Source organism: Melampsora larici-populina (genome assembly GCF_000204055.1).
Source record: "Melampsora larici-populina 98AG31 unplaced genomic scaffold MELLAscaffold_15, whole genome shotgun sequence".
Taxonomy (NCBI): domain Eukaryota; kingdom Fungi; phylum Basidiomycota; class Pucciniomycetes; order Pucciniales; family Melampsoraceae; genus Melampsora; species Melampsora laricis-populina.
This window is the reverse complement of record NW_006768779.1, coordinates 1,285,630-1,299,708: the sequence shown is the minus strand read 5'-3', so window position 1 is coordinate 1,299,708 and position 14,079 is coordinate 1,285,630. Positions and strand designations below refer to the sequence as shown.

Sequence of the window (14,079 nt, the reverse complement as noted above, 5' to 3'; positions counted from 1 at the left end):
CAAATCATGTAACTCTCACAGTGCTCCAAAGTTGGTGAATGAAGTATCAAAGCAGAACAATGACATTGTAAGGAAACCTAGATGGTAAAATCTAGAAAGATAGGTTGAATATCTAATCATATTGAATTCTTCTTGTAAGTTTTTTATAACCATTGTGAATTGGGAATTTGAAAATACAATATAGGATATTAGATCAAAGATTTTGATTTTTTGTTGAACAAACTAATACTTATTCTGTTGGTGTCCAATCGACTATGTGTAAAGAGAGCAGTTACGAGAAGTGATTAACAATTTAGGAAAATTCAATGATGTCATTATAAGAATCACTACACGGGTATAAGAAAAGATTACTTACAAAAGATATTCTACCCCAACCAAAAGATCATATATAAAGCTAGTTATTAAACCCCCAAAGTACATTCTCTTTTCCTCATCTTCGGAAAGAGAATGTACGTATGTTTCATTTTTCGTTTTATCTAATTTCTTTTCTTTATTGAATTAATCTGATGTTTCAATGTGAAGTGTTGTTGTTCTCATAGCCAGTTCCAAGATCAGTTAAACTTACAAGTTTGACTTTAATCTTCTTGCTCTTTACTTGTTACGCTAAACCTCATCACAGGTACTTATAAAATATTCTACTAGATTTTCATTTCATACTACATTACTCACCTTTCTCATCTTTGTGTTGTGGTTGTTACTAAACTGTGTTGTAGGTCAGCGGTCTTTCCTAAGAGCAGAAGCCAGATCAGCTATTATCTTATCTAACATTATCATCTATCAGGTAATTAATATAATCTTCGGAAAGAGAATTGTTGTTGTTCTCATAGCCAGTTCCAAGATCAGTTAAACTTACAAGTTTGACTTTAATCTTCTTGCTCTTTACTTGTTACGCTAAACCTCATCACAGGTCAGCGGTCTTTCCTAAGAGCAGAAGCCAGATCAGCTATTATCTTATCTAACATTATCATCTATCAGGTCAGCGGTCTTTCCTAAGAGCAGAAGCCAGATCAGCTATTATCTTATCTAACATTATCATCTATCAGTTTTCACATAGGGGTGTTTGAATCGAGTCAGACATTTTCATGGTAGCGAGAGTATATTATACGATTCGATATTTATGAATGAGTGACCATGAACTCGAACCAACCTTGATCGAAAACTTATCTCAATCATCTTATCACTCAGAAGAAGAAGACGAAGGGGATCAAACTTTCCTAGAGTCATCTAATCTTCTTGCTATCTTATCCGGTGAAGCACCACTTGAACCCGAATCTGAACAAACACCAAATCCACCTATTATGATGTCAACGAATCAACCACCAGCATCTATGCAAGGGACTGACAGAACCCTTCAAGCAATTCATGTAAATCAAGCCCTAAGTAAAATCAGTCCAGCGGAGCATCTGAATGACGAAAACTTTTTCATATGGTCATCGGATATTAGAGCTGGTTTAAATTCCTTTTTCTACGCGGAATACTTAGAGACTGATGATTTGAAAGATGAAGCTGGTTCCATCATTCATGAAGTAGCCAAGCGATGTATCACATCATGGCTTCTGAAGCAGATGGATCCAATAAATCGTGCGAGATTCGAGCCAGCCATTACCAATTACGACAACGCTAGCGGACCAATTACCGAAAGCTTGCCAGCAAAACTATGGAAGGCTATCGTCGCTCATCACGCTGGAAAATCGAACGAAACTAGATTGCTGCTAGAACGACGATTGAACCTCATTGTCCAAGACTCATCTACCCCACTCCCTAAACACCTAGAAATCTTTCAATCTGCTGTAACTCGCTTCAAAATATCAGGTGGCAAAGTTTCAAATGAAGATCTAGGTCAAAAGTTGCTCATATCACTCAACGATGCTCATTTTGAAGATGCAAAATCCATTGCTGATCAAGGCATCACCGATTATGATAAAGTCGTCGAAGCCCTGAAGAAAAGGTTGATGACTATCGCCATGCTGAAAGGAGCTAGATCTTCTCAACATCAAAACTTATCTGTTAATCGTGTTCACGAAGCGAGTGCTGTATCAAGAAATAATCAATTCCAAAATAAGTGTACGAGACGTAAATGCTTAGGCATTAATCATTCGCCTGATCGTTGTTTCAAGAAACCGGGTAATGAGCATATGCAAAAAGAGTGGATAGCTGATAGGATCAAGATGGGTCAATGGAAAGGAGAAGTACCTCCGAATCTCCCTACTGCTTCCGCCAACATAACGTCTGTCTCGACTGAACCTTCCATCGAAGAGCTCGAGGCTTCATTTAATAGGATGTCAGCTAGCCACGTATCTGCTATTCGCATGGGGTCAACATCGAACAACAACTCATCTACTATTGAGGCCCTGATTGATACGGGTGCATCTCACCACATGTTTAAAGACATGCATGCTTTTGATTCCTACACCGACATCTCTCACTTACATGAATATATTACTTTAGCTGGTGGATCTGAAACCCTCGAGATCAAGGGTAGAGGCTCAATTTTCATCGAAGGTCCTGATGGTGACAAATTCGAGTTGAAAGAATGTCTGCACGTACCGGACCTCAAAAGAAGTTTAATTTGTGATACCATTTTACTTAAAGATGATTTTGTTACCACTAAATTAGGAAATCAATTTAAGATCTCTCGAAATGACAAAACTGCTTTTATTGGTACTTTCATGAATAACATTAATCTACTATGTGTCAATGTGAGAATTGCAAATCGATTACATTCACCTTTGGCATCAGTCACTGACGCGCGGTTACTCCATCGCCGTTTAGGTCATCCCGATTTTCGATTTCTGAAAACGATGTTATCGGAGAACAGTGTGTTGGGAATTAATAATTTTAAATCTGTTGTTTTTCCTTCATCTCTCGATTGCAATTCATGTGACCTCTCTAAGGGTCACAAGATTTCACATTCTTCTACTCGGGATCGAAGCAAATCTCTGCTTGACAACGTCCACATTGACCTAAGTGGTATCATTCGCACTCCTGCTCTTTGTGGCAGCACCTACTTTATCCTTTTTACCGATGATTATTCTGGCTATCGTGACGTGGCTGGTTTGAAAACAAAACAAGCTGACTCAGTTTTCGAGAAAATACACCAATACATTCTCCTCTCTGAACGACAATGTGAAACCAAAGTCAAGATGATAACTCTTGACAATGGTACCGAGTTTATTAACGACCTACTGGTGCCTTATTGTGAGTCCCAAGGTATTTATTTACGAACTACCGCGGCATATACTCCGGAGGAGAACGGCGTCGCAGAACGCAGTAATCGTTCAGTCAAAGAGAAATCTCAAGCCCTTATGTTCGAGGCGAATCTCCCTATTCGGTTCTGGCTGCATGCTGTTAAAGCTGCTGTTTATCTCATTAACAGAACTATCTCATCGTCCCTACCAGCAGGGAAGACTCCTTTTGAATTGAAATTCAAGAAGAAACCAGACATTACTCATGTTCGGACTTTTGGCTGTTTGTGTTATGTTCTCATCAGAAAAGAGATACGAGCCGGTACGTTTAGCGAGGTCTCTAGACAAGCTATACTCATTGGACACACCAACCACAACCTCAACTATGAAGTTTTTATTATACAATCAACCACCATAGTTATTTCTCATCATGTTTCTTTCAAAGAAGAGATCTTTCCCTTTCGAAAGCTCAAGTCTTTTGATATCAGCCATCTATCATGTGATGATGAAGATGTGCCTGACTTACCGGATCCTTCCATCCTTGCCCTGCCTGATGCGGAGCAGGATGACGACGTCCTAGACCCTGGTGGTGAAGGAGTGCACCAGGACGGCCACGAAGTACCTAACTTGACTTCGGATGACTTACAACAATCCTCCGATCATGAACAACCCTTACAACCAGAAGTAGAACCTGAAGAAAATCCTCCTCCAGTTCCTCGACGATCAACCCGTGAGAAGGTGCCCGTCATCCGCTATTCACCTTCTGCTAGCTTTGCGTTTTGGAATGACCCTGATGCATTCACTAATGAATATGATGACTGTGCTCTGGCATTCGCGGCATCATCAATGGTTCGATTGATTGAAGAACCTGCTACGTTCAAAGCTGCAATGAAATTACCGGACAAGGATGCATGGATGGAAGCGTGTCATAAAGAAATGAATAATATGAAAGAACGTAAAGTCTGGCGTTTGGTTCCTCGTCCTAAAGACCACCCAGTTATTGGCAGCAAGTGGCATCTCAAAGTTAAGATGAACATCGACGGAACTATCAATAAACGTAAAGCTCGAATCGTTGCGAAGGGTTTCACTCAAACATACGGAGTGGATTATGTTGACACATTTGCACCAACAGGCAAACCAGCCTCTTTTTGGGTTTTCATGGTTTATGCGTCTGTTTTTGCTTTCGAAGTTCATTCTATGGATGCTATAGCCGCTTTCCTCAACAGTCGGTTGAAGGAGTTGATTTTCATGGAGCAACCTGAGGGTTTTGAGGAGGGTGATGAATTAGATGACTTGGTTTGTCAGCTATATCAAGCGCTATATGGTCTGAAGCAATCAGCCCGCGAATGGAACGACGATTTTAAATCAAAATGTGTAGCAGTTGGTTTTATTCAATCAGTAGCTGACGAATGTGTGTACATCAGACGAAGAGGTGATAAGATATGCATTTTTTATCTTCACGTTGACGACTTAGCAATCACTGGTAATGACATTGTTGCCTTTAAAGAAGAAATCAAAACGTTTTGGGCGATGGAGGATCTGGGCGTGTCTACGTGTGTCGTGGGTATTCAACTTATCAGACTAGGTGCTCATCATTATGCGCTAGGCCAAGAAGCAATGACAAAGTCTCTACTGGAGCGTTTTGGGATGTCTGATTGTAAAGCGGCATCTACACCTTTTCCAGGAGGGACGAAACTTAGGCGATCAACCCCAGATGAAGCTCACGTATTCTCAAAAATGAACCTTCCATACCAAAGCGGCGTGGGAAGTCTTATGTATCTTGCTCAATGCACGAGGCCCGACATAGCTTATGCTGTTGGGTGTTTGTCTCAACATCTAGAATCTCCTAACAAGCATCACTGGGAGGCATTTCAGCACGTCTTACGATACTTGCAAGGTACAACAAAATTCTGTCTGCACTACAATCAAAATCCTACATTACCGAAAGAACTCCATAGCAATAGTAGTTGGACCTTACCTACCTATTTCGCTGACTCAGACTGGGCTGGAGACAAGAGTACGAGGCGGTCAACAACTGGTTATGTATTCCTCTTGGCTGGAGGCGCAGTTAGCTGGAGAAGTCGCTTGCAACAAACTGTTGCAAAGTCCTCTACCGAAGCGGAGTATCGTGCAGCTAACGAGGCCGGCGACGAAGTCATATGGCTTAATTTATTATTAGACTCACTTGGACTAACACAACATCAACCCCATTATTTAAATACTGATAGCTTGAGTGCCATTGATCTATTGGAAAACGCGGTATTACATTCACGAACTAAGGCTGTGGATATTCATTTTCACTGGTTGAGAGAGAAAGTAAAGGATGGTACATTCAAGTTGAGACACGTGGATTCGGAGGATATGCTAGCGGACGTTCTGACAAAGCCGTTGCATCTTGGGCCTTTCAGTACTTTTAGGGAGCGAATAGGTTTGCGGGAAATTTAAAAAAGGGAGTGTGTTCTGAAACTGTCGATTGAGGGGGGGTGTTGGTGTCCAATCGACTATGTGTAAAGAGAGCAGTTACGAGAAGTGATTAACAATTTAGGAAAATTCAATGATGTCATTATAAGAATCACTACACGGGTATAAGAAAAGATTACTTACAAAAGATATTCTACCCCAACCAAAAGATCATATATAAAGCTAGTTATTAAACCCCCAAAGTACATTCTCTTTTCCTCATCTTCGGAAAGAGAATGTACGTATGTTTCATTTTTCGTTTTATCTAATTTCTTTTCTTTATTGAATTAATCTGATGTTTCAATGTGAAGTGTTGTTGTTCTCATAGCCAGTTCCAAGATCAGTTAAACTTACAAGTTTGACTTTAATCTTCTTGCTCTTTACTTGTTACGCTAAACCTCATCACAGGTACTTATAAAATATTCTACTAGATTTTCATTTCATACTACATTACTCACCTTTCTCATCTTTGTGTTGTGGTTGTTACTAAACTGTGTTGTAGGTCAGCGGTCTTTCCTAAGAGCAGAAGCCAGATCAGCTATTATCTTATCTAACATTATCATCTATCAGGTAATTAATATAATCTTCGGAAAGAGAATTGTTGTTGTTCTCATAGCCAGTTCCAAGATCAGTTAAACTTACAAGTTTGACTTTAATCTTCTTGCTCTTTACTTGTTACGCTAAACCTCATCACAGGTCAGCGGTCTTTCCTAAGAGCAGAAGCCAGATCAGCTATTATCTTATCTAACATTATCATCTATCAGGTCAGCGGTCTTTCCTAAGAGCAGAAGCCAGATCAGCTATTATCTTATCTAACATTATCATCTATCAGTTTTCACATAGGGGTGTTTGAATCGAGTCAGACATTTTCAAAACCCGACCGGGCATCGGGTTAAAAAAAGCGGTCGCCAAATAGTGCTGTCCAAAATTTTTACCAAATGTGATTTCTGGTCAGAAATTGCTCAAGGCTGTGTTCAGGCTATAGCCTTCAATTGATGCAAATTCAAAGGTCTTGTGGACCAAAATGTCTTTGAGATCTTCCAATGCTACCTCTACAGGATCATGGCTTGGCAACAAGATCTTCTTCTTTGCTACTATCTTCAGAACAAGGCATGTTGGATTAATTTGAAATAACTTGATCTGAACAAAGCTTGAAATAAATTGAGATGGTTTGATTCAAATAAGAAATGGAATAGTTTGATTTTGAAGAAGAATTGAATTGAAACAAATCAAATCACTTGAAGAATGGTTGAGTTTGATTATGTTCAAGTTGAAGAAATGTTGAGAAGGAAAAGGTGAATGGTGAATGGTGGTGGTGGTCTTTGAGTCGTACAGGGTACTCTGTACTGTAAAGTGGGACTTGTCATGAATTTGACAAGTTCTGTATGGGAAAGTAACTTTTCTGATTTGAGATAAAGGTGTTGAATAAATCACAGAATGCAAATTTTGTGAAGAAAATGGGCTACAAGTGGATTCTCAGAATGTCCTGAAAAATTGCATTTTACAAGCATTCTGTGAATTCCAGAATGCTTGCAAATAAGATATCAAACACGTTTCACGGAATGTGATTTCTGTAATTTACAGAATGCAAAATTTCACGGAAAATCACTTAAGTGAATGCGGCCTAAGTGAGTGAAGGCGCCTGAAGTTTTTGTGATTGATAGAAATGATCAACTAAAATTTATCTCTTGAAGCTTTTGGTTGCACTTGCATGATTGGTATGAAGGTTGAAATACACAATTTCACACATGAAATCCAACAAATGGGTATATCAGGCTGGAATTAATTGTTCAACAAGACATTCTTGAAATTTGGTCATATGGAGTATCATGAGTTGATTTGATCACAATTTTTGACAAGGTACAACATACTGATTATCAAAAGATTTCAAAGTCAGTTAAAAAATGATTTTCAAATAAACTTTATAAAGAAGTATGTACAGTGGGTGATCAAAAAGCTACGGTTTTTTTTTTGAAAAAATCAATCAATCAAATTTCAAAATTCACAGCTCTCCTTGTTGACCATCACCTCTCATATTCTCACCATGTAGCCGCTTACATCTGAAGTCAAAAACCAAATCATTGGAATGAATTTTCTTAAAGCAAGAAACATGGATATTGCTCGAGAATGTGGTCTATCAGCCAGCACAGTTCAAACTGTAGTTTCAAAGTTCAAGCTATCTGGCTCTGTTGAACGGAAGAAACCATCAGGACGCCCTAGAATTTTGACTAGTCGTGATCACCAACATCTGATCCAAGATATCAAATGGTCACGAAGATCAACTACTGATCAGCTTACCAAAAAATCAACTACTAAAGTGGGCAAGTGCACCATTCAACGTTCGTTGAGAAACCTCGGATATAACTCTCAAGTGGCTGCGGTCAAGCCATACTTAAATGCTCAACATATTCATGACCGTCTTGAGTTTGCAAAGCACCATAAAGATTGGACAGTTGAAGATTGGAGATCAGTAATTTGGACAGATGAATCAACGTTTGACGTGGGAAAATCATACGGCAGTGTGCATGTCCGACAAAAATCTAAAGAAAAGTATCAATCAAACTGTTTAGTTGCTTCTCACAAATCAGGTCGTTCAAGTGTGATGGTATGGGGTGGATTATATGCTGGAACTAAGCTTGATCTAGTGGTATTGGACTCAGGCAGAATGAATTCTGAATCATACATCAATCAAGTATGTGAACCTGTCATTGGACAATTCTTCGAGAATTCACCAGAGGCACATGGTCTAATTTTGATGGCAGATAATGCACCAATACATAACTCCAAACTTACATCTAATTGGCGTGATGAAAGAGACATTGTCAAGTTAATTTGGCCACCTCAATCACCAGATCTCAATCCAATTGAAAATATCTGGTCCAACCTCAAACATACGGTCTCAGATACAGATCCAATCCCTACACTTAAAACTATACCTACCATAATATCAAATGCATGGAAGGCTATCCCCTCTGAAAAACTTGAGCACTTAGTATCATCAATGCCTGATTGAATCAAAGCTGTTCTTGAAGCCATGGGTAAATCAACACGCTGGTGAAACATGCTCATATATTTGTTGAATGACAAGGTATGTTTATTTTGTCATATCTACAGATAGACAAGATGCTTACAATCCTTTTCATCTATTTACATCAGAAACATCATTTGTAAAATTACTATTAATCATTAAATGTTATAAAAAAATGTATTTTTATTTTTATTTTTTTGAAAAAACTGTAGCTTTTTGATCACCCACTGTACCAAATTTCAAAAGATTGGCAGGGTTTCAACTTTTAAGCCTGTGATGGTACACACTGAATTTCATTCTTGAGAGAAGAAGGAGTGAAAGGTACAGCTGAGAGATCAAAGGTGTTTTGAGGTCAGGAGATGTTGTCCAGGGATTTTGGAAGACAGAGAAAGAGGAAAAGATTCATCTTCTTTGCTCACTCTTAAAAGATGCTGACTCCTGGAACTCCTGGAAGTACATAGAAACATCTTCTCTACATAGAAAAAAACTCTTGAGAAATTTACAAAATTTCAAAATTGAATTCTCTCAGATACATGATTAGATTTGAGCCCTTCTTTGTATTAAGTACTTTGTGAAGATGATCAATTTGTTTCATTCTAAGAAGATTTTGGAAGTATCAAAACTTTGAGAAGAGAAGAAGAAGGTGTATGTTCTGTGTTTGAAAGAGCAGGTAGAAGAAAGAGAAAGAAGGGTAGGATCAATAAGAGAGCCAGGTTTGGATGATCAGTTGTGTACAAACATTTCAATGGACAACCTCTGAGTACTTCGGAGAGTTGCGGTATCAGTCTTTCACTGAGACTCCCTGAGACAATACCTGGCACATACAGGGATAGTACAATTTCTTCTTGAGTGGTGCGTTTTTTATTCTCTGAAATTCCGGGCGTCTACAAAGGTGTTTTTTGTAGGAAGCAAAGGCCAAGTCAAGAAAAAGGAACCTACATTAATTTGTGTAAAACATCAAATCAAGTGGTTGGGTAAGAAGAAGTTGCATAAGCTCTGTGAAAAGTAGACCCACCAAGACACAAATTGAGTAAAGCAAAAGAAATGATATAAAGAAGATTAAAATAATTAATTGCTCCAAAATAAAACAACAGTATAATTCTGAATGATAAAAGAAAACTATTCAAGATATCTTTGTAGTTCCTTTTGAAAAACAAGCTTTGTAAAATTCACCGCGCTGTTAGCCACATGGTCATAAAGGTCAAGAGCCATTACAAGGATCTAGAGCTTCAAAAATATCATTTCAAGTGGCAGTATAAACGATAGAAGGTAATGAGCCAGATAATCGAACGGTCAAATTTGATTGTGAAAACTTATAAGATTAGCTTCATTGGCCAATAAGAGGGAGATGCCAAGTTGGATTGTTTTCAATTCTGAGATTAGAAGCTGAGCTTAACAATATAGGATGGAAATGCTGAGGAACAGATTATTGAAGTTCATCTTGAAGTCGCTCTGAGTCTGATCACATTGAACATGAAAATGACAAAAAACCTCAAATTTCAATTTATCTTTCTATCATCCATTCTTACATTGATCGTGCAGCCACAAGATATTTAGGATGAAGAAACGAATCAATAATGAACTATGAATGGAGTGCCACCACAGCCACCACTCTTGACCACACTGTATGACGGGTGTACAGAAAGCCACTAATTTCTGTAGCTCAGAGAGTCTCAGAGAGAGTCTCAGAGCGAGAGAGTCTCAGGATAAGACTGATACTGTTACGCTCCCGAGTACTAAAACCTTGAACAAGCTAAGTACTTTGTAGTAGAATTGTGATGTGAAGAAGGGTGTGGAAGAAGTCTGTAACAAAGAAGATGGTATTAGATTACATGAGTGATGAAGAAGAAGAAGAAGGAAGTGGTACATCATCATATCAGAAGAAGAAGAAGAAGAAGAAGAAGAAGAGGACAAGCTTTTGAGTGCTTGAGGAGATAGTTGCACAACTTTCACCGGTTGACTCCATCAATACTTGCATGAATCTTTCCATTGTGTGCAGTGAAATTTTGACTTTTTAGTGCATGATTTGGACTCAAATAATGGTCCTGCAAATAACGGCAGCATAGAGATGGCTAAAATTCATAAAAAATCACCGGCGGCATGAAGCTCAGACCTTGGAAAATGATCATGTTTTGTTCAATCAAAATCAACAACACAAGTCATTGGTCCGTTTCCAGAAACAATGAAAAGGTGAATGGAAAGGTGACCCACCCAAAAGATGCTTTGTGATGACCGGGTGCACAGAGAAGGAATGATACAAATGAAATGCAGCCAATTGCAATGAATTCCTCCGCCATCATTCATTCAAACACAACATCACATAAATCAAGATCTTTGGCTCCGGAACCAAATCACAAACCACTGTATCTTTTGATGAGTGGTGTTGGGAATACTTCATGTCATTTGGTAAAAAAATGTTATTAAAATCTGGTCAAAATTTATAATGAGCAAATTTCATGTAGCCTTGAATTTTCACTACATTTCTATTATGACATATAAAAACCTCAAATCCAATCCAACCCATTGGTAAGCATTCCAGAAAATCCAACATGGAATGGGAGCATATCAAAGATTCATCAAATGAACTTGATATGGATTCAACAAGCATCTGGCCTTCAAATGAACAATGTGATTGAATTAAACACCCATCATGGTCATTAAAAGAAATTAGACACCTCAGAACCACCTACTGGAGCAAATATAAAATACATTCATTCATTCTCTCTTGTCAGACACCTTTTGGCAAGGAATGATCCAGATATTGTTCCATTTATTTTGGGTCTTTTCACTCTCCTGAAATATGAGATCTTAACTACGCTAAAACAAAGTCCAAGGCTCAATAAATTTAAGTTTTAAATATCAATTTAAAAACAACAATGAGACAAAGAAAGATGACAAAAAAAATTGGTGTGTAATAGGAAGTTAGTCAGAGGTGATCAATCAAGCTGAATTGGTTCATCCAGTTGGCCTGATGGCCCCTTGATTTTCTCAAATAGACTATTTGGCTGCGGCTGTTGGTCCATAGCATAGGAGTCTTTGTAAGTCATCTGCAGATGTTGGCAATGTTTATCACGTTTTTTACGCTCTGTGTCAGACATGACCGGTGATTGTGACGGAGATCCAAAACTTTCCATGCTGGTCACTTGCCCTACGTGTTGAGTTTTGCAACCAAGACAACTCTGATAGGGCTACAGGACACAAAGAATTTATAACAGCTTGATCTATCGGTGACATATGGTGAGTAACGGACTGGTTTGGCCTTGGAGTCATGATAAATCGATGATCTTCAATCTTGCACTGTATAGCGGGCAGAGATTCAAACTTGTTCTGTAGAGAAGAGGGAGATGGATCCACACTTTCCAGGGGGATAGCATGTATGTCAATTGTGTGATCATGGTGGTCCCATCCTGAGAGGCAACAGTGAGGTCAATCAATGTGAAACAATTTTCAGGTATGATTGCTGGTGTTGTTTCAAGTAATGCATCAGGGATTGTAAACTAAGTCTTTCCATGGTCTTTTTTGGCTTAGGTTGTGTGGCAGTCTGACTATTGACTCAATGCCTGGGTGGGAAAGTTTACCAGGCTGCATAAAGGCATTTGATCTTGGGCTTATAAGCCTAGGAGAGTACAAGAGGAATATCAACTTATCTCATCTGAACTCACTGATCTTCTAGATAAACTTCTCTTGCTGGATGCAAGTAAGAGATTGACTGCTGAAGATGCTCTTGATCATGACTGGTTTTGGATCTCCAATGGCTATTGATCCAGCCAAGTAAGCAATGTTCTTCTTTCCATCAGATCAAGCTGCTTTTCTCACTGAAGTTGTTGATCCTCATTGGTAGGTTACCACATTATGAAACCTTCACATGAATATGGTTATGACAATGAAGACAACCCCCCAACAATTGATCCAAAATCAGTTTGCCATGTTCAAGGGCCTACAACTGCAACTACAACCACAATTGGTTCATCCTCTGCCTGCAAGACCACCCCATCCACCACTTCCATATCAATCCATGTTGTCTTCAACATTCCATCACAATCTTCATCAACCCAACATGTCATCTCACCTGACTTATTGACCTCCTGTGCCAACACCACACTCAAACCACATGGGTAATACTCATGTGTCTCAAAATCAACCTGATAGAAGATATGATCAACATCATCAAAACTATAGCAGCCAAAATCACCAAAATTTCAAGGGGCAGGGTGGATGAATGCTATAAGAGAGTTGAATACCATGGTACATGAAGTCTTTGGTCTGAAGACTGAGAGAAAGCATTTTTTGAAAGTGTACCACATTTGGAAGTTGGTGGAAAAGGTTTTGGATGAATAGTCATTGTATTGATTAGTACTGATACCTGATACCTCTGATTTCATGAAGTAGAATCATCAAGCTGGTTCTGAACCTCTTCCTGTTGATGTTGTTTGGGTATCCAATGTATTTGAACATGAGCTATAAAGGTATGAACTTTTTAAAGGATTGTTTGATCAAGGTGATTCCTTTTCAATTAAGAGTTGAGTAGTTTGATGTCCAATGTTTGATCTTGAAGGTGTTGTGCTGAAGCTGAAAGGGGATTGTGAAATTTTCCACTACACATCACCTTTCAGATACCCACAGTTAGGAGTAATCAGCTCATGGGCCAAGCAAATTACCAACTTTTGCATTGCGGATTGAATTGCAATCTGTAACCCAAACCACACAAGACCAAACTGAGCACTTGAAGTTGGGGCAACCAATCATTGATCCATCAATTCATCAATCAATCAATCCATCCTTCAATTCATCAATCAATCCATGAAACAGTCACTCACTGGCCCTTTGAGAGTGTTCTGATATAGAATAGTGAGTCTTGAAGCTGTTGTCTCTCTTGGAAAACAGGAAAATAATTGACTTGTCCTTCCACTCTAGCTTGAAGGACCAGTACTGGTCCCCACTGTAGAAATTTTGGCTGATTGCTATGCCAAGACTCTGCAGCAGCAGATTGAGCAAGTGAAAACCACTTACTCAATCATGCAATACCCCAAAGAATGTGTCAGCATCACGATCATCAGACACTTCAGTGGTGACTATATCATGTTGAGCAATTTCATATCCGCACTACTCAAAAAACAAGGCAAAAAAAGATGCTGGGAGTGCATCATAATTGCTGACAGGGAAGCCTGCACGGGTTTGAGGGCAAAGAAAGATGCTGGGAGTGCACCATAATTCCTGGTAGGAAAACCTGCATGGGTTCAAAGGCCAAGCAAAAAGATGCTGGGAGTGGGGTTCGAACCCACACAGGTTTCCCTACCAGGAATCATGATGCACAACAGTGCTGCATTCTTAAATCTGGCTCCTTGGACTAACTCGGACATCTCAGCAGTGATTTTGACAAATCAAGCAATTTTGAATTTGCACTAC

The 14,079-nt window shown here is 39.0% G+C and overlaps 1 protein-coding gene across 1 annotated transcript; it reads right to left on the bottom strand.

Moving 5' to 3' along the window:
- Positions 1 to 11,609: 11,609 nt before the first annotated feature.
- Positions 11,610 to 11,943, bottom strand: MELLADRAFT_52431 (uncharacterized protein; the record flags this gene model as incomplete). Its single annotated transcript, XM_007409220.1, has 3 exons — positions 11,610 to 11,821; positions 11,843 to 11,861; positions 11,887 to 11,943. The coding sequence occupies 3 exons, from the start codon at positions 11,941 to 11,943 to the stop codon at positions 11,610 to 11,612; spliced, it is 288 nt and encodes a 95-aa protein (XP_007409282.1).
- Positions 11,944 to 14,079: the final 2,136 nt, after the last annotated feature.